The 25,824-nt window shown below is 41.3% G+C and overlaps 1 protein-coding gene across 1 annotated transcript; it reads left to right on the top strand.

The window, feature by feature from the left end:
* Positions 1–633: 633 nt before the first annotated feature.
* Positions 634–21,653, top strand: kcnk12 (potassium channel, subfamily K, member 12). Its single transcript, XM_068568744.1, has 2 exons — positions 634–1,698; positions 15,953–21,653. The coding sequence occupies exons 1-2, from the start codon at positions 1,359–1,361 to the stop codon at positions 16,843–16,845; spliced, it is 1,233 nt and encodes a 410-aa protein (XP_068424845.1). The 5' UTR covers positions 634–1,358; the 3' UTR covers positions 16,846–21,653.
* Positions 21,654–25,824: the final 4,171 nt, after the last annotated feature.

Raw genomic sequence — 25,824 nt, 5'->3', positions numbered from 1 at the left:
TAGAATCTCCACTGCTGTGTTTTCTTCTAAATGGAAAATTAGCCTTATGTGCCTTGTAAACATTACTTAACCATGTCCTCATAGTTCAAAGAACTGCCTGCAGGAAGTCTTGCCCTGCTGTAAACAAGCCTCAGAAATGGGATTTATCTCTAATCTTCTCCATTTTACCAGTACAAGTCCTGTGTTGGGTCTAGGAGTGGGTCATTATTCTTTAAATAAAGCAATGACAGCGGAGTCTGTGTCCCACTGTTTTTTAATGCATTTTGAGTATCACAGGACCAACAAGACACACACATTATTGTCATAACATTAGCATGTAGTATGCATCTAAATTCATCATTTATAATCAATTGAAAATATAATTCCAATTGAAGACATTCTTCATGAGGAGTACTTTCACTTTTTGAACTATAATTTCCTAACAACTGTCCTTGTCCGGTGTTGAGGCTTTTGTAAACTTCTTAAGCAGCGTAGTCAAGGAGTGTCCCTTTGTTTCTATATCCGTTCCAACGTTGCAGAAAGTGAGTCTAGTGAGTCGAGTATCCTCAGTGCGCATGCCACGAGGCAACACAGCTGCACTCAAGTGAACATGTACATCCTGTTACATGAGGACCTAACAAGGGCGCACGGGGACACTCGTGTACCTCAGCCAACTGAACCACCTGAAAGTCTAATTTGATCTACAGTCCTTCAACTGTGGCGGGATGCTGTAGTCTCGAGATTTGTAGCGAACGGTGATCTCACCACATGCATATGCATTTAAAGGCTTGGTGCCACTACAGCGTCCACATGAAAGCGGATGCAGCTCCGCGCTTCTCCAGCCCAAGCAAGCCTGGCAATATATGAGTTTATCTGAGCGAGGGCTCTTCCTGCGGAACGTGAATCGGCTGTAACTTGCAGAATTTCTCGCGTCATTTGTGGTCTTTCTTACGCGGAGGAACATTTTGGTGCAGGGGACCCAGAGGATACTACTGCTGCTTGCGCTTGCACAAACGAGCGTTCAGCGCGTCCCATTGGATTCAAGCAGCAGTCCACTTCACGTCAACTGCATTGCCGCAACTGTGTGAGAGAATGTTTCCATCATGACACAATGCGCCGGCAGCTTTGCTCATGAACTCTTTCGCGGTTCTACAGACTTCCATCCACAAGTGGAGCGTTTTTCTGCCTTGCAGCCACGGATCAAATCACTTCACAACTACAATGGGACAACGTGACGGGCTGAGTAGACGAGATGTTGAAGGTGGAAGTGCAGTGAGAGTGCGAGGCAGCCACTTCCAGAGGACACCTGCAGACGAGTGAATGCCGTCTCCGATGTGGAGCTTGTCGCTGTCCGACGCGCGCGTGGTGCTGAAATTTGGATGATGCCTGGCCAGCGACTGCAAGGCTGCCGCTCCCTGCACCTCAACGAGGACAACGGCCGCTTCGTGCTGCTCGCCGTCCTCATCATACTGTACCTGCTGTGCGGCGCTGCGGTCTTCTCGGCCATAGAGCGGCCGTCGGAGCTGCGGGCTCACGGCCGCTGGCACGGGACGATCCTCAACTTCAGTGAGACGTTCAACATCAGCCTGCAGGACCTCAACTCCTTCCTGCGGGAGTACGAGGCCGCCATCGCCGCCGGAATCCGGGCTGATGCTCTGAGGCCACGATGGGATTTTACAGGGGCTTTTTATTTTGTTGGAACTGTGGTGTCGACTATAGGTGGGTGATCTATGCAGCATTTACTGACCTTTGCGTCCGTTTGGTTGCAGCCATGCTGTCCTCTACTTGTTGAAACACATACATTATTCCTCGTAAAACCATGTGTCGTCAAGCCCTCGTGGAGCCTTACAAATAGCACATGAATCGGCTCAAACTATTAAGTCAGTAATGGATCTATTTAGGATGTATGGAGGTTAAATACTGAACACATTTGAGACCTGCTCTGATAAAGCTACATCAAGACAAATAAGTTGGAGAGTGTTTAATATTGATTTGGCCTTTGCTCGTTAAATAATCATATCATTACTGATAGTCTGGACATCAAAAGGAGCTGTCGTCCCTGCAGGCTGCTATCTTTCCACTGGCTTACTTACAGAATAACAGATTAACATTTTTTTTCCAGTCATGTGTTACATTTTGGCTGTGAGGGACTTTGGCAAAGGGACGACATCTGACTCGCCTGCCAGGAATGGCACACTCATCTCTGGCTATAGGACAGCACCCATGGGTGCAGTCTTTCTTTTTTTGTTGCCACATTTCCATTCAAACCAAAAGGAATGTCAATGAGAAGCCCCGTCTGCTCCCCCTCATTTAACATTTACTCGGGCGATAGGTCAGAAAAGAGCAAGTGTCCCTCGCAGGGCACCCGAGGGCCAGCGGTGTGGTGCACTGCATGCCTGATGGCTCCAACGCATTGGCCCCTTCCTCACTGGAAGCTAGAAAGGAGCCACAGCACACAGTGGGGTGAGGGAGTGAATGTGAACGGGTGAACAGGCAAACAGAGACACCCCAGGTAGTCATTGGAGCTGACAGCTGCCGTCTATCCCTGACCTTGCCCTCAACACACACAAGCACACACATATGTACACTGTGATACCCCTGGCGCATCCTATTAATTGAAATATGTAGTGAGGCGAGGGATAAGGAAAGCTGATGGCTGTGCATGGGTTCATAGGGAGAATTGGATCCATACGAGCAGGAAACCTGTCAGGAGTTTATTAACTGTAGACCTGTCATGAGCGCTTTACTGGCTTCTCACCTCCTGCTCTCATATACAGAAATGCAGAGCTCTCTGGCAGCCTGCTCACTCAGCTCACACAGTCTCAGGAGGGAACCACAGCAGCTGTGTTTGTGTACTGTGGCATGTTGAAATCCTCTTGTGCTCCAGTTGTCATGTTGAGCAAGATCATAGAAACTGACTCATCTCCTCGTAAAAAGGGAGAAAAGGGTGATGTCTTTCTACAGTATTTGCTGTTTGCATATGCTTGTGTGGATTTTTTGTCTCGATTTCCATCTTGCTTTGATCTCCCCCCCCCCTCCTCCCGACTTGTGTGCTACTTTTTCTTCATGCTTGTGAGACGCTGATATAAAAGGGATTTGGGGGCCTCCCCGCACAATTCGGAGTGGCATCCTCCTGTGCAATCTAAACACTCCTCCCAAACACGTCCAACCACAGTGCTGTGGCTGAGGCTTCAAATCAGCAGTGACACTCCCCTTGATGCGCCTCCACAATATCACTTTGAAGAATAAAAGTAAAGCCGTGGTCACTTGAGGTGCTTGTTGACATAAAGTTTAGGCCAGATTCACCAGCTATTAGTCCCGCACTTTGTGCGTTGTATCCCAATTTAAGGGAACGATGCAGGAAAAACCAAAAGTACATTGCAGCTTTTTCAATAGCGTAAACGACTGCAACAACATCATGCGCACGCTTTCTGATGTTTTTCTGCTATTCATCCTGAGCACCTTTTTATTGACAAAGACAGCCTCGCCACAAGGTCAGTGGCCACTCCGCAGCTTTCCATCATATCACATGATCTTCCTCAGCAAATTAAGTTGCGCTGTTGTCAAGAATTTGTTGTTGTTTCAATTTTTCATTTTTTGCGGAGCAGTCTAATCACTTATTGTTTTTATATCCATGTTGGCTTAAAGGTTGACAGAGAAAGTTCACACAATAACTGCCAAGCTCAACTTTTTCATTTGAAATGACCCAAAAACAATTGAATTGATTGCCAAGAAAGTTGGTACAAAACGTTAATTGTTCAACACTTTGATGTATGACCAAAAACCTGCAAAACCAACGACAATCCCATCAGTCTCAGCTGCACTTTGTGTTTAATGCTAATTAGCAAATGTTAAGGTTGACAAGCAAACACAAACTGCACACAAACAAGGTGTAATACTACTCTTTTGTAAAATATCCCAAAGCGAGAAAGGTATTTTTATCTGCTTGACGTCTTTCCAATGTAAAGTCAATCGGTAACGTTTTTGGTATAGTTGAACTTGCCAATCAATTTTCAAATGGGTGAGTCGGCACCATTTTTGAGTTTGGTGTCCAGCGCATCCATGTGTAAACATCAGCAGTACTGCATAAGCATTGTCTTTGTGACTATGTCTGCATGTTAACATGAGCGGCGAGCTCAAAACACTGCAGTGTCTCACCACAGTCTCACAGACCCGCCAGCGTGGCTGTGGACTCTCCTCTTGTTAAAGCTTTGAAGAGTTTGTATTTCTCTACATCTAACTCCTGGTGTTGTTGTCTTGTCCTACATTTTCAGATGCAGCTTTACTGTTTGCATGCTCAATGAAGAGGGCACAAGAGTCTGCTCTGTAAACAGAATTTCTATTAATAGGAAAGCTATTTCTAACCCCCAAGGCTGATTGATAACTGCCAACTGCCAATTAGGGCAGCTCTCTGTCGCTGTGTGTGAGTCTGCAGGTCTCACTGTAAGTTGCTACAATTACATTTTTGAGAAATACTTTATCAGCTTTGAAGTGCTCACAGCCGTGGTACTTGTCTGTGGATCAAGTGTACTTGGGGATGGCTCTCTGATGTAAAACTTTAACTTGTTGAAATTGAGTGGGACGGGCCAGTTAGAGCCGTTAGTTGTTCTGCAGTTATAATATTCAGGGATATTTATTCCTGGGGATGGACTCTGTCCTGCCGCTCTCTGCCTCTGGCTGCCACTGTGGCTTCCAGCTCCATCACACTCATCACCACCCACTCAGAGAAGTCACGAAGGCAGACAAGGCAAATAGGACAGATGAACAGACACTACAATACTGACCCTCATGCAGTTTGTACTTTAAATGAGGCCTGATTTACCCTTCGTGCGGTCCACAACTTGCAAAATGAGGGTACATGTCAGTGGAGTGGAGAGAAGATAAAGATCCTGCTCAACCCTGGCTGTACAGAGCTGTGCTGCAGCGAGATAACAGGGCGCTCTAGCGAAGGCTCTTCCCACACCAACCTCTGATTCTAGGTCGATATTTTAATGAAATTGGCCTCATTATGCTAATAGCTTTAACTTGTAGTGTAATCTGCAGTTTATCTTGACACTTATATTGTAGTTTTGGGCATCACATCAGATTGCATTGGAAAAGATCCTAGAGATTTAGCTTATAGAGCACTTATTAATATTTCTTTATCATCAATGTATAGACCTGACTATGTGTAGTGTGGAAGGAGTCACTCCAAGTAACACACTTATAGGGATAAAAACTTGTCACCTACATCTGCTTTTCTGCTCAGCTCCCCAGCCTGTTGTAGCATCTTTCTGCTTATTGTTTTGGTTTTACAGCCCAAAGCTTTACTTTGGTTCAGATATATAAGTGCCAGTATTACAATGAGTCTGTTTCATAACCAGTTACATAACATTATACAGTATGGACATTATCATCATCATAAACCTGTAGCTTTTATGGCAGGTGTTGTCGTGTTCACTTCAATGCAGGGGGTGGCTGTAGCTCATGGGGAGAGTGGTCGTCCTGAAACCACAATGTAGCTGGTTCGATTCCTGGTCTCCCCATGTTGAAGTGTCCCTGAGCAAGACATTGAATCCCCAGTTGCTCCCCGGCAGCACACTACTCCTTAATCACTAAGGATGGGTTAAATGCAGAGACCAATTTCCCCAAGGGGATTAATAAAGGATACGTTCTTTCTTTCCTGTGACTGGATTTGTCCTTTTAGTTCTGGATTAAATGGACTGAGTTGGGGGATTGAGTTTGTCAAACAGTAGCCTAGTTTGACCTTTGACCACAGCAACATCATCAGGCTGATACATGTATGGGTTATAACCTCAGATCACAGTGCAAGAGTGTAACCTCCCCTCAAATTGAGTCAAATCTGGCCTAGTAGTGACAGAGAGAGTACTTTGGGAATTTAAATATGAAGACACAGTGCCCAAACTCATAACTTTGCAGACTTTGTCCAGTTATATGAATCACAAGTTTATGTGTTTTTAAGTTATATAATTTGATTTACTTTTATCACTCCCACATCAGGCAAATCTGTGTTACCCCACTGTGAGATACACCATCTGCTGAATTTAGTGAACCTTGATACCATACAGTGTCTCACGACAGATGTCACATGTTAAGCTGAGGGACTCCAGAGTCCCTTTAATGAGCAATAAATCAGACCGCAGAAGGCCAGAGAGAACATGTAAACAATTGTTTGTCAGGTTTTGAATTCTCGTTATTACGCAAAAATGTTGTAGAATTTGCGTCAAACTGCTGTCATCAAAAAGTAATTATTAATGCATTCTAACATTATTTTAAGTTCCTAAAGTGAGCGTGTTCTGATAAAGAAATCAATTGTATTGTTAACTGAAGAAAACTGCAAGCTTGTTATGCCACGATCGCGAGAAACGATTTAGAAAAATTATAATTGGCCATGTCCTCTTCGTCATCGTGATAGTAAACAATCAGGCCCGGCGGTTTAGTTTAGCGTAATCTTCCACGTATTCTTGTGCCAATTTAAAAAGTGCTGATTTTGCAGCAGAGTTTTACTGAGGAACACTTGTGAGGCCTATTACACGCTTGTATGACCAGGGCCCATGTATCTGGATGAAACTGCAAATCAAATCTCTTCTCTACACTTTCCTGCATCTCGTATTTCTCGAGTCTCCGAGGTTCCAAGACAATATCACCTCAGGATGGCAGAGCATGCATTTGGCATTTAAGCAGTTTGAAATGTCACATGATGGACTCCGTGGATTCCTGAAGGCTGGCTGTGTTTTTGCTTTGATGTCGTGCTCATATTCAGATGAAGCGCTCGGTGCTGCCTCGCTGGAAAAAAAAAGAAGAAAAAAAAGCCAACATCTGTGTTGCTGTTGCTGTTGGTGTGTGTTATGAGTGCGCTTACAGAAGGTGGGTGGGAAAGGTTTGAAATCTGTGTAATCGGATTCGTCGATGTTTGTTGTTTGAACATGTTTGTTCGAGCTGTCTGTCCCTCACTTCAGCAATGTTTCCCTTTTCAGGATGTTGCTTCTATCTAACATGCATCTCAAATCTAACTCATTCTAATGCACTCACGTATTCAGATCCTTTCATTCAATCATTCACTCCTGACACAGTGTGTTATTGCGGGACAACATTGCAATTACGTTACAAAATAGTCTGCTCACATCACACAAGCAGTGCATTACATAATGGGAAGAAGATCACTCCAGTTTATTTTACGGCATCATTTGAAGCTGGTCAGTATGACTCTCTTTTCCTTACCTCCCCTCTCTTCTCTTTAGATCTCCGGGCTGCTCTGTGAAATCATAGACTCAGAGGAAATGTCACTGTTAAAAATGGAAAACGGAGGACCTTCAGTCACATGAAAGGCACTGGACTTCTCTTTGGACTGTGTGCAGTCTGGATGCTCAGCCCAAAAACTGTGTACACGATGAGGGAGTGGAGCCAAACTGCACCACTGCTGCATAGACAGTCCCGAAGACTGTGTTTAAATGAACTGCATTGCTGTTTGAGATCTAAAAAAAATATTTTAGATTAACGTTGTAGAAAATGACTATTTGTAAGGCGAAAGGTGAAAAACCGCACACAGATTCTGCATTTCTGCGTCATTGAATCATTGTTTAAGTTTACGGCTCACAATCATAGCATATCTCTAAGGAGTGGACATCGTAACCGGAACATCTCCTATTGGTTGGTGCACTGAGTTTGACATTTTGACCGTCGCCATCTTCGTTTTCGCGTCCAGAAGTGACACGAGAGCAGAACGCCTAACACAACAGAACACTGAAAAATGAATTTTTAGAAACCTTTTTATGAACTTAAACCACGCTATGAAAGCGTTCAAGTTGTAATACCAAGAAACGGACAGACTGGACAACGTCATAGCAGCAAAGTAGCCACGCTATGAAGCATACCTTGTGTAACGTTTGACTCTAAATGGGACCATAATTTACTGCTGGGGAATTTACTAAATTAACATCATGCTGTATTTATAGCATGATTCAGCAGAAGACTTGAAAACAATTAAGACCATAACTCATGTTTCCAAATTTCTTTTTTGAATAATTGACAATCTCTCACTCTAATTGCCTGACTTCAAAGACGGGAAAATAAAAATATTATTCTGCACATAGTTGCTTGAAATACATTTCATCCCATCATTTTCACCCCTCTTCGAGTTTCTCGCCTCACTTGGTGCTTACTGATGTGTCGTGTGTTTCTGCGTGCGTGTGCATGTGTGTGTCTGTGTGCATGTGTGTGTGTGTGTATGTGTGTGTGTATTTGTGTGTACGTAGGACAATCCCGCTGTGAGGGACTGGCTTCAATAAATCCCCATCTTACTTAACTGCGGCTGTACAGGATGGCTGTACACACCTCTGCACTCTGTCACAGCGGGTCATAAATCTGCCCTGACTTGCTCAGGCACGCATTCGCCTTCGTACAATAACTCACAGACTCAAACCATCATGGTGAAGTGATACTGAGATCAATTTAGAGGACGCAGCAGAATTACTGGGCTTCCTCTCATTCAACCTGATTAGCATTTCACTGATTCTGCTCTTTGCACTGGCCGAGCAAAGAGACAATAAACTCCGTGTGCTCCTTGCACCCTGCAGTCCTCTGCCCTGCTTCCTATCAGGGATCATTTCAACAGACATTTTAAATCATATTCTGCTCTTAATATTTTGACTATCAACAGTTTCTCTGACGTCCAAATTTGCACTGGTGCTGACGTCAATGCTGACTCACAGCTATGAGAGTTTAAACTTCCCCCATAAGCAGAAAAGTCCCTCTCTGGGAACTTTTGTATTGGTTGGCAACCTTTGACGCAGTGAAACCCCAGTAAAAAAACAAGCGTCGCCATGTTTGCAGTCAGCCTGCAGAGCCGATTCCACTTCTGCGCCGGCAGAACATATATCTGCATCTTGGGGTCATGTATATAAATAGTTTTCAATGTTAATAAGCTAACAGCAAGTTGGCAAACAGCGTGATCTGGCAGCCGTCCATCTGTCTCATTGTGTGCAGGAGGGGTTCCTTGTGTGAGAGCAGAGAGACACAGGAGGACATGCTGCACTATTGTAATTTGAACTGCTTACATGCAAGCAGCATGCTAACATATAAGTCATCGCAAAAGATTTAAGATGAATCAACATCCTCTCCCGCCTGCTGTTAAAATCACCCTTTCGGTCAAAACAGAGCAAACACAATAACAGTGTAACGGAGTGACTTATGAGCATGACCTTGAATCTTTAAGATGGTCGGTCATTATGATTGGATTACCAGATGACATCATCCATGGAGCTTGAGATCAAGGGCTGCATACTAGTGGGAGCCATGGCCATTGCGTAGAACACATCTGCCTTCGAGAGAAAGGACAATTCAAACACTACAGCTCGTCTAAAATTGGACTCCATGCAGTTCCAGTCATGTTGGATTTCTCATACAATCTGTTTGGATTAGAGCGAACAGCACTCTTGATCCCTTCTTTCAGAAAAAACGTGTGAGATTCACACACACACACACACACACACACACACACACACACACACACACACACACATCTCTCCTCTCTACTTGTGCTATTGTACACCACTCACACACACCAACACACACAGACACACGCACACACAATAAGTTAATTAATTAAAGAAACAGACAAAGTACTTCTCTCGTACTGTTGGACAATTTCATTTATTATATCAATAAACATTTTAATTATTAAATAGAGGTTATTCCTGGAAAACACCAGGATCCCACGGAGCTGAAAGCGCCAAAATGTACATATTTTGTCATCATGCCAGCATCCTCAAACAATTCAACTCCCTCCAGGCTGGCAGCCTCTGGCACAGTGTCAGACTCCTAGTAGGCACATTCAGTTAATAGAAAGTAAAACATTATTTAATTGTGAGCAACAAAGCATTGCCTGTTCATTTCTCTGACGTATCTTGTAGTAGTCTATGTAGTCTTTGTCTCCAGGATCATTATTGCAGCTTCAGGAAGCAATCAGGTTTTTCTTAGCCTTAAATTTCTGGTACTTCTGCTTTCACATTATCAGTAAGGAAAAAATATTCAACGAAGTATCTTTCAAGCCTCAAGCATTCATTTCCTGCTGATTTGACTGTTTTCATGTGACGGGACACATGATCTGAAGACGTATAGTATATAATGTGGCGTTACCGTGATACTTACTGTGTGAGCACCAAATCTGTATTAGTGAACATGGCTTATCACTCTGATCTGAGGGTGATAGTGTTTCAAAAGCTCCACCTGGACAGGTGTGTTTACTTTGTGGAATAATACGAGAGGGCTTTATGTAGCTAAGCTTTTACTCAAACATTGACTCTGCATACAGAGCAAGATACGAGGAAACACAAGGACATTCAGCCTTTCCATCATTCATGGTGCGGCTATTAATCTGATGAGAGAAAGAGTCCTTAATCGCATGAAAGGACAAAATCTGTGTTACCATTTGACGATGGACAACGAAACCACATGAATCTTTTTATTTTAATCTTACTTATTGAAGCCCTGGCTCTTATAAACTGCACAATAGTGGACACTGTGCATGTCTGAGTCTTTCCAGTTCTTTTTAAACCCTGCAAAGATAAAAAGAAAATAAATAAAAAAACAGATTTAAAAATGAGGAGAAAAATAATAAATGTTTGGCGCAGAACCAAAGACAATGCAGCATATTCTTTTGACAATAAATCAATACACACAGCGGCAGAGCCATCAATCCTCCGGGCTCTCTTTGCCAGTGAATTAAGCACTGAGATACAATTTAAAACACTAGACTCAGTTCAGTTACGGAGGAGCCAAACGAATCACAAAATCTGAAAAAGAAGGTGTTGTAAGTTGTGTGTAACTGCACAGGTTTGTGTTGCTCTGTAGATGTTACTTCTAACGCCTGAGCTCTCTCTCGCAATTTATATCTGTTCCGACTTTGCCTTACCAACTTTTACATTTCACCTCAGTCATTATTTTTGAATCGTTGCACAACTTAACACTCATTATCAATGCTTTGACATGCAGAACAGATAAAACATTACCATACCACCGATGCTGCGTGTGGCTGAGATGGGTGTGAAGTTCAAAGCCACGTTGTTTTGCTTCTGGGCCAGATAGATATCTTGTGTCCAGGCTTTGGGTGTTTCATGAATATTTCTTTGGCCTTTGTTTACATTGTGCATGCAGTGCACAGATACAACAATATAGTTGCATATCAATGATGAATGTGACCTATTCTATCATCGTAGTGTGAGTGTTCCTATTATTATCCAGTCTGCCAGTAATCCTGGCAGCAACTCAGCCAATGTTGTTGTGATGATGTCTCAGGGCTGGCCATGTTGCTGCTTCCTCAGCCCTCCGTCCTCTCCGCAGACCCCCGCCATGCCACCGCATGACAATTTTTTTCCTGCTCGTCACAGAAACTCAGTCATCAGAGGGACGTGGCGTTTTCTGCTGCCGCTCCTATCAGACCAATTTAAGTGTATTCCCACTAGTGGGATGCCGCTATTTGACTTGGAGCTTGCGTTTAAGCTCATTAATTGGGGACATGGAGAGGCCAGAATAGGCAGAGATTTGAGTTTTGGTTTGCAAAACAGTCACTTAATGAATTTTTGGGTCTATTTCCAGGCCCTCTGGGAGTTGTGTTGGGGATGTTGTTGTACTCAACGACTCACAGGGACCTTCAGCTTTAATACTGCTCAGAGAGAGAGGTGAATGTACAGCCTGTCCTTCATTCATAAACGGGAACAAGTGCTTTCAGTTAGTCCATTAAGAGCTTTGGCCCTCCTATATATTTATCCTGTATTGTGCTCTTTTATATTTGACTCCTTTTTCCTGTTCAATTATAAGCTGAAATAAGTCACATTAAGATCAGACTTCTCCAACATGACGGAAATGAGCTCTGCATCATGATAGTTGGCTTTGTGAGGCCATTTTCTAAGAAAAGGGAATCAATGTCTTTTTTGGGATACTTTGTTTTGTGTTGTGTACTGAGAGTTGTAGATCTTAAACAGGTGTCCTTGACTCAGAGCGGCTCTTTGGTGTAAAGCTGATGATTGATTACTGTTTAGAAATAAGTGGTCTTCTGAGTGTAGAAAATCAAATGCAGTGAGCATCAATACTTCTATTAGCAACACTCTCAGTAATATGTGCTCTTTGTTTATTTCCCTACATTACTACACATTAACGGGGCATAGTACTTTGCCTTTGGACTGTAATGGGAGCTGCTCACTCTTAATTGTGTCAACTCTGTGACTACTGCTGAGTACATGGGATTTAAAGGTGACCGCTGGAGACAGAAGGTCACCTTAACCTTTAAATCACTGCAGGTCAGTAACAATACATATTTATCTTCCCCACATTTCATCTTCCCACAGTCTCATCCGTAAGAGCATTGTGGTCTTCTTCTTCTCTTAAATCTGTCAGGTGGTAGTTAATGGATACTAATGACATTATTTCCTTCGAGTTGAAGCTCGAGTGTGTGATTATATGTGCAAGCATCATTAGCCATTAGAGCATAACATCATTGTAGAGTTGAGCATACTGTATTTAATGTTAATAATTAAATATTCCCCCAGGGCTCTGATTTAATTGGATTATCACACATATGATTTCCTGCATTATCAAGTTCTGCTGAATTAAATGACTCATCTTGGCTTGGATGCAATGGAAAGATTAAATTGAGGTCAGCAGCAGGATCATTGGTCTGGATCGGAGATTTTGTAACAATTAGGAGAAAGAATATAAGAAATTAACCATGCATCAGGCCAAGAGGGGCCATAAGGAAAGAAAACCCCACCAAAAATGTGAGCAAGTAAAAAAGGAAAAATTAAAACAACCATGTAACACTTCAACAACATTGTCAGTCAATCATGTGAACCATAAATTCAATCCAACATACAGATATATAACAACAAAATATATTCAAAGAGTTCTATTCAAAGGGTTTCTTTATCTCAGGTTTGAACATATGGGGTTGCATCTAGATCAACATAGTGCTTGACTTTTTAACGGTAAAATGATATGGTAAAATGATGGTAAATATGGTAAAATGAACTTTCTGAACTGATTTAGTTTTATTTTCGGAAAAACCATCAAATCACCCCAAAACTTTGTTTTTCTGTGGGTTTTATTGCAGATTCGGGTTCTTTAGGGCTTGATCTTTCCAACAGGGGTTGTTATTAGTATGTGGGACCTTGGTAAGAGGTCTCAAGCATACATTTTGAACATGTCGGAAACCACATTCAAAAAGCATTTTTGGCCAATCTTGCTTAGATCATGCTGGATATTCATAGTTATGATCAAAATATGTTACAAAAGTGATTTTTGAAAGGATTTTAACAAGAAAATTCAAAAAAAAAAAAGATATAAAATAACACAAGTATTATATCTCATTTGGGGTTCATAAGACTTGAAAACTTGAACTTAAGAAGCTTTCCCAGAACAAGGGTCGTAGTGCTCAACAGGGAGATACTGAGCCTCCAACAAAATCCAGAAACCCGTGAGGTTAGGGAAGGCGAGTCACCTGCCAATTTGCTATTTTGACATATATTTAATCCATTTTGTCCATCTGTATATGTTCTTTCTCAGTCTCAGAAGGAAGGTCATTTTTTCAATCTCGTGTATTACTGAAATTATTTCAGTCCAGTTTTCTGTCGAGGGTGGGTCGGTTTGTAACCAGTTACACGCTTTTTTTTTGCTGCTCTGTTAATATTTTACAGGAGGTACCTGTCATTTCCTATTATTCCTTCTGGTAAGTCACCAAAATAAAGTGATTTGCATGGAATGTTTTAAATTCTTAAGTCTTTGTGAGTAAGGTCACAAAGTGTTTGTCTTGAGCTTGCCCTTTGCTTTCTATTATTGTTCTGTTTTCACTAATGCATCTTGACACAGTAGTCTGGACTAATGGCTCTGAAATGCTAAACCAAATCAATTCCTGGTGCACTTTTCCTCTCTTAGGTGATTTACTTGGTAATGAGAGAGGGTGCAGAAGATTGGCCCTGTGTGCGCTGAGAAGATGTAATCTGTTTTCCTTTTCATTTGGGTGAAAAATACTTGATCTGCTAATTGATTGTCCATAAAACACTGAACTATGACTTTACTGAATATATTAATTTGGGAAATCACGTCACCTTCCTGTCACCCAACTGTCCCTCAATGACTCTGTCAGAACTTTGTCACTATCTTTGACAAAACCAGACAATTCAGCATGTAGTGTACCGTATAGGCCTACACACATATCAGATATCTCTATGTCTGTAAGGCCATAAGTGTGTGTACATGTGTGGATATGTGGGGCTGATATTCCCACTTGTCTCTATAAAACAATCTGTATCAATCAGTGTTGATCTAAATGACCTGGCGTGTCAACAGCAAACCCACAGGAGAGTGGTTTTCAGGGCGAGAGATAAGGTCAAAAAAGCCATTTTGGGTATCATAAAGGAAGTATTGTCTAGATATTGATCTCATTTATAACCTCACATAGATGGTTACAGACGGGTTGCTGAAAAAGCGGGGGAAAGCACTGCACTAATGCTCTGAGAAGACTGAAATGGAGGATAGCCATGATGGAACAATCAATTAACCTTGGCTTGGAAGTGAACTGGTTGATATTTCAGCACGATTTGATTTGTTGACAAATATGCCATCTGCTGTTCTGTGGATAAGGGGAATGACACTGTGTGTGTGCTTAAAGGGTGTGTGCTTGCATTGGCCCTGGGAAAAAAGTGTGTGTGTGTGTGTGTGTGTGTGTGTGTGTGTGTGTGTGTGTGTGTGTGTGTGTGTGTGTGTGTGTGTGTGTGTGTGTGTTTCTTGTAGGAACGCACAGCTAACGTAAATCATTACATTTTAGAATGGAATGAAGACTTGGTTTAAGGTTACGGTAAGGATTAAGGTTAAAGTTCAAATGAAGATTAAGATTAAGGTTCGGGTAAGTAATAGGATTAAGATGGTAACCGCCATTGTCAATGTAATATCTCCATAATTCATGAAACAGAACTGTGTTATAACCAGATGTGATGCTGAAAGAATTCATAACACAATTTGATCTCAAAGAGGAAAACACTATTGTGCTCAAATACCAAGATGATCCTTGAGATTGAGAAGTGCTCCTTCAACACAAGTCCTGAAACAGCCTATCCTCTTGTAACCCCTTCCTCAGCTTGAACACTCAGTCTAATTGACTAAGAAATCAGAAGATAGCAGGAAGCCAAATCACACAGCAGAGAGAGAATAAATGTTCAGAAGGCTTACCTAAGCTTATTCCTGGCATCCTCTTCCCCTCAATGCTCTTGTTATTTCTTAATTTCCTAAATAAATGATGATAACTTTAGACACAATTAAATCTGTGCATTCATCAAACGATTGTGTTTCATGGCTATGTGCACCCAGGTGTCAGAAGCCAACAAAAGGGCAGAATAGCCAGAATTGTTTTTATCTTTTTACACCAAGGTGTATATAGCATGTCAGAAACAAGCACCCAGGTCTGGAGCCAGCAATACTATTTGAACACTGGTACTGTATGTGAATATGTAACTGTCGGTTTTGTATATTTTACCTAAACCTATCCATGGAGTATTTTTTGCCTACACGTAGGCTTTTCACATGTTTAAAACATCACTTTCTTGGGTGAAAAGTATCCTCCAAAATCTTTCCCCTCAACACACGCGGTCACTCATCATTATACTACTTTATAATACTGCTTTTCAGACAACTCCTAAATCCTCTCTATCTCTCTCTCTCTAACTCTCTAGTCCCATCCCTCAGAGAAAGCTTACAGTCTTGTATTGGCATCATAACAACTCATTACGCAGTATTTTGTGCACATTACTTTGGCACTCAATCCCCTCTACATTTAGATTAAGTTTTTTTCTGCTTTTAGGCATCGCTTCACTTGTTTCAGGATCAAAGATTTAACTTGTTTTGAGGAATCTGAAGTCGTCCTGGAGGGGAAATGTGGCCTCAGTTCGGAGACTAAGTGTCTGATATCTCTCGTCTGTTTCCGCAGGTTTCGGGATGACAACGCCTGTGACAGTGGCAGGCAAGGTGTTCCTGATCTTTTATGGGCTTCTTGGCTGTGCTGCCACCATCCTCTTCTTTAACCTCTTCCTGGAGCGCATCATCACACTGCTGGCCGTGGTGATGAAGGCTGTGAGGGAGCGCCGAATCAGGAACAGTGGTATACTCCCGCCAGGCATCCGCCATGACTTCTCTGCCTACTCCCTCCCCGGCTGGAAGCCCTCCGTGTACCACGTGATGCTGATTCTCGGCCTGTCAGCCATCACCATCTCCTGCTGTGCGTCAGCCATGTACACCCCTGTGGAGGGCTGGGCTTACTTAGACTCACTCTACTTCTGCTTTGTCACCTTCAGCACTATTGGATTTGGGGATTTTGTCAGCAGCCAGGGCGCGACTTACGAATACCAAAGCCTTTACAGGGTGGCCAACTTCTTCTTCATGCTCATGGGAGTGTGCTGCATCTACTCGCTCTTCAATGTCATCTCCATTGTCATCAAGCAGGTGCTGAACTGGATTCTGGAGAAAATGAGCTGCTTGTTTTGCCAGCGGTGCAATAGGGCCAACGTCCTCCTGGGCAGACGCAATGCCATTCGCCCGGGCACCAAGGGTCGCAAAAGTCGGCTTGGCCAGCCACCTGACTCAGATGGACCATGTGATAGTGATACTGAGGGACGCAGACTATCCGGGGAGATGATCTCTATGAAAGACTTGGCAGCCTCAAACAAGGTGTCGCTGGCCATCATGCAGAAGCAGCTGTCCGAGTCGGCCAACGGGTATCCCAGGACAGTCTGCGGCAGCTCACGCCATAATGGTTTCTCTGGGGGGGTTGGCGCACTCGGTATCTTGAATAACAGGCTGGCAGAGACAAGTAACTCTAGGTAGAGGACGCAGAGAGACAGGAAGTATGGGATCTCTGGATTCTCCTCCTGCGAAACAAATACTGAGTTTGATGACCATGGAACGAATACAAGGCTTCTGAGAGGGATTGGCAATGTAACTTGTTGTGCATGACACATATGATTTTTTACAAGACTGTGGCGATAATAAACGTAATGATGATGATGGTTTCAGTGATTTGATGATGATGGCATGAAGAGAGAACGATAGAGTTTACAAAAAATATCTGGAAGCTTGGGGACCATCCATCACTCATTACATTAACCTCAAACCCAACCCAGAACAAATCACTGAAACGTCAGTTATTCTGTGGAGGTCTGTTATATATGCTCAATACACTCATACGACTGAAATGTGCTGTAAAAGAGCCAAGGGAGGCATACAATGCAATGTTCATTGTTTGGGCCGATTTATTTAAATGTACATATTGAATGCTGATATAAACAAGTGTATTCACTGAATGACATGGCACTTACTGATCTATGCATTACACTTCTCATGCATTTGTTTTGCACCATTTCTAGACCTTCCATTGATTGTGCAAACCCCAATTTGACACAAGTTGAGTTTTACCCTCAGGTGACTGTTTTCATTGCTGAGGGAAGCAGAGTTTAGCTAAGCATGGCTGTGATGTAGCTGATTTCGACAGGGCAGCAGTGAGAGGTGGTTCTACAGTGTGCCACACTAATGGGCTACAAAGAGTAATTTCCCATTGCTCAAGATGGAGAAGGGAGCAGAGTTGAAAAATGAAAATCCATTTCTTATGAGAGAGAAACAGGCCTTCTTATCAGCCCAGAAAATGCTTCTGCAGCCAAAGACTTTGACTTGAAGGGTAAAAGAAGGCACCACCCAACTCCCACTCTCTTCCTTTTCAAACTTACAGCTTTCTGCGAGGAAAACAAATGATAACGGCTTGCAATGTATTAATTACTCTTTGAATGCAGAATGTAGACTTATGTATTTGTACAAACTGAATAAATGAGAAGTAAGTTTATGTTTGTTTGAAGTGAAATACAAGGGAGAGGATGGTAATGGAGAAAGAAGCCAAATATGAATAGTTTTATCCAGGAGGTACATTATGTTGAATGATACAGATCGAAAGTAGCAACAAAACCCTGAAGGATTCTGTTGCTTGCATTGATTTATTTATTTTTTTGTGAGGATTTTCTGTTTTCATCAAGGGAGACTTATTGTATTTGCAGACATGGTTCTCTTTAAGATACAAAGCATGATCCAAAAGCTTGCAAAAGTTGATTTTCTTCAGTTTTGGAGTAAATGTGTATCCAAGGTTTGGATAGACGGGGTTTCCGGAGGATGCGGTGCTACCAAGCCACGCAATCAATGTCCTAGTTGCCGTTAACGATCTATCTCTTTCAGGGCATCTGTGATTCAAAGCCATGTGACGCGTGTTCGGTTTTCGATAACAGCGAGATAGAGGAGGAGTCGTTGATAGTTAACCTGTCCAGGAGACGGTGATGAAGGAAGAGCACTAGATAGAGAGGCCTAGAGGTGTTGTTGAACTCATGGCCAATCAAAATAAATAGCCTATCTTAGCCAAGGGCTCAACTTATTTTGGCAGCTTCAACATCTAATAGCCTCCCAGGCCGCTCACCTCTTTGTCTCTGTCATCCCTGCGTTCACTTCACACACACTGCACCCGAACCCTCCTGCCTCCTATTTCCTGCAGATCTCGGCTCTCTTCTCATGCTCATCACCTTTACACTGTGAATACAATGAGACATGCCATAAATGTAGATGTATACTGTATATACGATATATGGAATGTCTTAGAAAGCGCTTTTACAGTAGGGCGTGAATTGGATGTGAATCTATTCTTTGTTGATTCTCATCCTGTTCTTGCATCAATCTGAATAATTTCCTTTACTCACCAAGAGGAATAGAGAAAATGACTCAGGTAGTTAAATCTTCAGGCTTGTCTTAGTTTTTCCTGCATGTCATTATGGTAAAGCCATACGAGATAGCTGTATATAAAACAGAGGACTCTTTAAAGTCTATTTTTATACATATAGCTTGTACATGTGGATGATTGAATAAGTCATTGTCTCATGTCTTTTACAGTCAGTTAGCAGACATACATAACTTAACCTCTCAAAACATGGATCCTAGGATCAAATGTGAACACAGTTTTTTCCAGATGTTAAAGAGTAGTTTGCTGTTTTGGAAAATACACATAGCGGTATTTCTTTCTTCAAAACAAGATTAATGCCATTCTCACAACTGCAAGATGAATATATAGCTGGAGCCAGTTAGCTTAGCTTCGAGTGGCACTCGCGGGTTGTAAAATCCCTCAAATAGTTTTTTACTGTGTGGTGTTTGTACAAATTTAACAAACAAGATGTAACAAGTTATTTATTGAGCTTTAGATGCGCTAGAATTCTGTCACCTTCAAGCAGACCCACGCTGGCTGTTTAGTCTTTATGTTAAGCAAAACTAGCTTGGCCAAGCTTTCTGGATCAGAACCTTCCTGGAGGCGTGCTGTTTACCTTGCAACTGATGCAAGCCAAGAAATAGTCTGCTACATTATCGCCTAAAAACAGGTGAATTGTCAAGATGTACAATCGTAATAAGAGCCACCCCCTCCCCTCCCGCCCTCTGCTAAGCTAGCCAGCTGCTGACTCTATCTTATCTACCACGTCTGAAGCTTAGCAATTAACTAATTATATCTCGTATATTAAATCCAAGAGGTGAAATAAATAGTTTAAGTTTGATGTCCCACCTGTTTATGCAAAGCTAAGGAAAAAAAACTACTTTTTGTATCTTCATATTTATCACATAGATGTCAGAGTGGTAATGCTTAGCAAGAAATGTGCTTTAATATGGTTAAGTGTCATTGCAGGCATAGACAAGTGGCAAAGCCCAAGACATTGGAGCATTAGTATGGGCATGCTGTAGCAAATGACATACGTTAGTGTGAATTCAATGATGTCCCACCACTTCAATATATCTGGGGAGAGATCTTGCTGCCATAATGCTGTATGTGAACCTTTAATTTCCTTCTGAAGCTTAAGGTTATAATGGAAGAGGTTTCAGGATTGCTGAGTGGTAATTAAAAGCCCCTGTAGCCATCGGGGCATGGCTGCCTGAACTGTATCCTTTACTTTCCCCTTAACAAAGAGCATGTGCTTATGTATGCATTTGTGTGTTAAAACCAGTGTGCAAAGGACTACAAATTAGAATTTAAATGACTGTGATATGTTATCTTAAATGCTTCCTTTAACATACGTCGCCCAGAAGGTTTTTGACTCTATATAATATCCATTCAAATGTATTTTCATGAAGACTGAAACACATCAAGCTTGTAAGACACTGAATATAGTATAGTATAGTATAGTACACCTAAAATGCATGCGTGGCTTGAAATCAATTGTCTTACTTTAGTCCTTGCATACTTCGAAAATGTTCCATATTAAAAATATTTTAGTGTGTAAAGTTTGTGTTGTATATTACAATACTTTTGCATTTTGCAAAATTGATCTCCATTGATTGCAATGGTTTTAACTGTCCCGCTGTCCTCTGTATCTTCTGTAAGAGGAGACAGGTGGTCTTAGGATTCGCTGTTTGTTTGTACTTGTTATCAGCAGAAAATGCCACTTAAATGCCATACCACTGATTTTTAGTTTAGTGTATTTTATTCCTGTTATGTTCTTGTCAAACCCCAAATTAGATTGAAATAATGCAACATTTTCAAGCCCACACTATTAGTACATAATAGGGTGAACATAGCACACTTGGATCACAGCGCTGCATGATTCTTAGTTAAGTTGTTTTTGTTCATTTAATCTTGAATTGTTCAAATCAACGTGGCCATTGTTTATTCCAGTCAACACGTAATGTTATGTATTCACACTGGAATATTTGCCCTGTAGTCAAGCACACTGTGACTGGCAAATAGCCCCATTAAAATGTCACGCTCCATCGCCATTACAAGGCCCATAATAAAACTATTTGTTTGTATTAAGCAGAGACTGGAGACGTTGTTAGTGTTAATCATGGAGGCCGTTGGTGGTGCTAATGGCATTATTTCTCTGTGATCACAGTATGATACGTAACACTGTGCTCGTTCTGGTTTCAATCTGAAGAAGATTGCATGATCGCTTTTGTATTTTAAGACTGTTAAAGCCGCTAGTTTCAGGAACAAAGCATATTTACACTCATTTGGGTGGAGCACAAGCGGTGAACAGCTGAGTGGTTTGGTAACAGAATGATGTATTACTTCTCCGCTTCGCTGCTTCTAATCTTTAACAAGAGTCACATTGTGGCTTTGATCCAGAGCTTGGTTTCCAAATCTGCAGGACGTGTGCCTGATGTTTGTTTTTCTATGAAGACTGTTGGAGACACAAACTTATTCAGATCTTAATGCTGAAGTTTCTTTAGGTGTCTGTGATCCACAGTTATGTTGACCTTTGGTTCTATCCACATCACCCTAATTATTCTGGTTTCAATTTGCTTGCATTGTGGTGTAACATGCAGTTAATGTATGCAAATTCTGTTTGCAAGTTGCACATTTATACAAATGATTGTACTTTTTATATTTATGTAATTAAAAGTAAAACCTATATGAAACAAGAAGGGTTCCATTAAACACTGACATTTACTGATATTTCTTTGATTTTCTTAATTGTTTTTCTCATCAATGACTTTTAAAGGTTTGCGGATTAACCCTTTGTAAGAATTCAAGAAAGAAGATATAAGGTGTTAATTAGTGAGCTTTCAATATCTTCACGTTTAGCATACAGACCAAGCGATTTCAATCTTCTTGTCTGATTCTTGCCAAAAATGAAGCAAAGTTCCCAAAATGTTAAAATGTTTGGTTTAATGATTCAGCAGTGAGAAAGATTTGTTTGGCAACCCCATAGTGTTGATGCAGATCCACAACGCTACGGTGACTTATTTATTAACCATTCATAAATCTAATAGTTGTAACTTATAAAAGGTAACTTCTTAGAAAACTTGTACAATTTGTAAAAACATTGTTTCAATAAATCAATTGTATTTAATGTGCAGACAATGTAAAACAAATCACAAATTAAATATTCGAGCAATGCTGCAAAACTGCAAAAAGTCAAAAAAGCAGTCCTCTTTGATTTTTTCACAGACCTCCTGTGTCTCGCCATTGTATTTCTAAATGAAGAGACGCGATCATTAATGTTAAATTAAAAGCGGTCCTCAATATGTATGATAAATGTTATCATGTATTTTCCACCAGATTATTCCATCAGAACATATACAGCATTCTGAAAGGACCTTGAAACCGCGTGGCTCTTCAGTAATGGGTCAATCAGGATGTTAGTCATAAAGCTGGACCTGTAATTGCATTCATTATTGAGATGAGGCTGATCCCAGCTAATTATTCTGGAAAGCAACATATAGTATTTCTGTGTAGAGGAAATGTGCCACAAATACTGTGCTCATCAGTAAATTCTCTGTTAAGCAAGAAGCTGGTTTTCTGCCATCAGTATCGAACAGTCCAATATTGTTGGGGGAATAATCACCAATTTTAAATGTCTTCTCCTTCTGCTGGACTACATTTAAACACCGGCGCTTTCGTTCTGCTGGAATATCTGTATGTTGGCAGACTTGTAAAAAATAAATGGAACTGCCTCTGTGTCGCACAAAACTGAAAACAAGTCCATATTCGCTGCAACACTTTGACACATAAAAGAGTTCCTTTACTTAGTCATTTATGAGGGGACATTTTTATATTGAATCTTTTCTTTGTTTCCACTTGCTAGGCATTCAAAAAAAAACCTCTCTGTCACACCGGTAAAGTGTGAACAGCAAGCTTATCCCACAGGGAGCGAGGACTGCAGTTCAACCTCGGGTGTTACGGGTCAGAGACATGTGACTCAATTATTTCACTGCGGCAGAAACCTCTAATTGTTCTCACTGTCTCGTTTTGCATCTCCTCCCCTTTTCCCTTTACTTTTCAGTTAACATAATATGAACACTCCTTTTGAAACTGCAATCGGATACATTTATTTCTAGAAACTGCAGAAGATGGATAGATATAGAGACAAATTGGACCAAATCCCAACACACATACACAGTTGAAATGTAATTTATCTTCATTTGAAGATTGTCACAAGCGATTTGGTTGGCAAGCAGTTGAGAATATGCTCCTCTTGAAACCTTGTCAAATGAAATACATTGTTCAATCAGTCTTGAGAGTGTGCATGAATACAGCCAAAGTGAGATCTGTTAAAAAAAGATGTTTAAAATCTAAGTCATCATGGCTTTATCGACTTTTCCAATAGGAAAAGATGTTTTGGCGGCTCAAATAAAGAGAAAGCAGATACGGACATTAGGGGTAATGACATAAATACTACCGTAAAGTCTAACATTCAATATTTTCTTGTCTGTGTAACCTAAGATTTAATCAAAGAGTGTAAATAATAGCATAATATAGCTTATGTAATACATAGCTTATTCTACTGTGGAAGCACTCAATCCCACAGATCCTTCTACTGTACACAGTAAAAACAAGCACACCACATCCAGCTGAAAATAGTCCCGAACAAAAATACATTTTCCTCCTGTTTGAGTAAACTTTGCTAACACATACAGTGCCCGGACGTTTTAACACATTATAAAGCTTCTTTTTTTTTCAAATAAATAAGCTATATAACTGTATCTGATAACAATTGTTGTAAATACAAATAAGTTCTTTAAGGATTTTTTTTTTTCATTTTAGTTGCTGCTCAACTAAAGTCATTCAAATTAAAATTGTATTAATGTACATCTAGATTCAGATCTTAGGTGATGAAAAATAAGTATCAAGCTGTGGCTGCATTAGATATTCTCAGAACTAATTTATTCTCCCCGTGTAAATAAAAAACATGAAGAGCTGAGCAGAGGCATATTGATGTCCAAAAGTATATGATGTTGACTCAAATAAACTGTAATGATAAATGAAGGACTCTTGAAACATGTATGCAGAGAACTGACCTGTGAGCATAAAACTGCCATTATATTCATTATAAATTTAGACATTTGAAAAACCACTCGCAGTTAATTGCTTTAGTTTCCTTTAATATCCTCAAGCACTTATCTCATTTGTGTCTTAACCTGGAGACCTAATACGCTTAGTCACATTAAGGATCCCTTTCAACCCAGCAACCTCTCCTCATACATGCCTTTCATGTCGAGTGGCCGCTGTTCCATCAATCTATTCACAATGCACATGGGGAAATCTGCCGAAATAGCCTGCAGTGCTCTTAAGTATCTGGAGAGCCCATGAGCGTATCAGAATTAAAGGCAGAGCGTGAGATTCAAAAGTAATTGTGGGAATGCAACACTTACATGTAGAGGGGCCGAGCAGCCTGAGTGATGAGGCAATTACCTTATAACATCTGCTCTTACCATTACCATGGGAGGAGGGCGGGAGAGGGGGAGGGGTTAGTAGATAAGGGGAAACTCACCGCTTCAGTTAATGAAGTTTAATATGATCTCTTCCTCAGATTAGAATACAGTGGTGTTTACAGACATTCTTCAGTGTCAGCTTATTTGAATGCAAGAAACCACATCATTCACAGCAGATAAAGTTACACAAATACTAATCAAGCTGGAGGTGAGAAGAAAACCTCTCGTTGACTCAGATTAAGGAGAAATGAAGCAATTGGGAAATGGGTTTTATATTACAATTTTCATTAGTGAAGAAGAAATAGGTACAGATTATATGGCAAGTCCTCCTTCTGTCCACCAAGAGTGAGATTTAGTACCGTTATCTATACAACAAGCGGCATCCAGGTTTAATACTTACTAATTAAATAAAAAAGAGCCTGGTACATAACTTGTGGCATACATTTTTATTTTGGTTGGTAAGAGGGGAATCTGCAACCTTATTTTTTTGGGAGCTCCGGGATCCCTGATAATTAGATACTGGCTTGTTGCCGAGAGGTACTGAAACACCAAGGTGTTCTATAGTGCATGTGATAAGTGGGGAAACAAGCAGTGAATGCAGCACAAAAACAGCAACAAACAGCAACCAAGAACGGCTCCAACCAATCACAACTACAAGCTCTAAAATGTAAAACATCAAACAACCAAATAAACAAACTGCTACTAATTACAACTAACACCTCATGTATTGCCACGGTTGCAGAGCATGGCAACAGGAGATGGACCCAAATGCAGAAACAGATGAGGAGGCAGTAAAAACAGACTTGTCACGGGAGGAGAGTGAACTTACAAAGAAAGAAAAAAGCAGAAATGTTAAACCTGAATGAATAACAGGGAAAACAAACACACAGATGACTGAAAACCTGGAAGACAAAATGTGTGTGTGGGGCGGGGGGGTCATCAGGGCCAGCTAAGCCTTCACTGTAGACCTAAACAGAATCACAAAGTTATAGCTTTTTCATAATTTGATTGTTTTCATAAATACACTACATTATTATTATTTTTTTCCTACCAGCTTATTTTCTCATTACACAACTCCCGTCTTCCTCTGTTGCTCTGCCTTCAGCCTTGAGCCTCTGCATACACGATGTTGTGGTTGATTGTCATGGACTTCAACAAATCAGATCTTAGTTTGACAAGCTGGGTGAATTATTTGAGGGGCAGCGCCTGCGAAATAGCGTTGGATGTATATGATTGGTCAGTGGCCCATGCGCGGGGTGCGGACTGTTTAACAGCTCACGGCGTCTATGACTCTTCTGACGGGGATTATTTAGTCTCAGTAAGAATATGGGCTGCTGGTGAGGGACAGTACGAGTGAGGGGATGATCTTCCTGCCTGAACTTATGCTGGAGCTTCATGTGTTTTCATGTGTAGGGACGGCATCGAAGGCGTAGCTAGAAAATTTACGGCCCGTCACTGTTTTCAGCCACAATCATCCAAATGGGCTGTGACCTCCAGGTTCACATCAGGGTCCTTTCCTTCTCCTCTTCTCATACTTACCGGCAACCGGCTTTCTTGCGCTCCAGAGTCGTTCCACTTTCGTAT

Source organism: Clinocottus analis, unplaced genomic scaffold (assembly GCF_023055335.1).
Source record: "Clinocottus analis isolate CAN_PGR_092001 unplaced genomic scaffold, fCliAna1.0.p SCAF_8, whole genome shotgun sequence".
In the NCBI taxonomy this organism is placed as follows: Eukaryota; Metazoa; Chordata; class Actinopteri; order Perciformes; family Cottidae; genus Clinocottus; species Clinocottus analis.
This window is presented reverse-complemented; position numbering and strand designations above follow the sequence as displayed.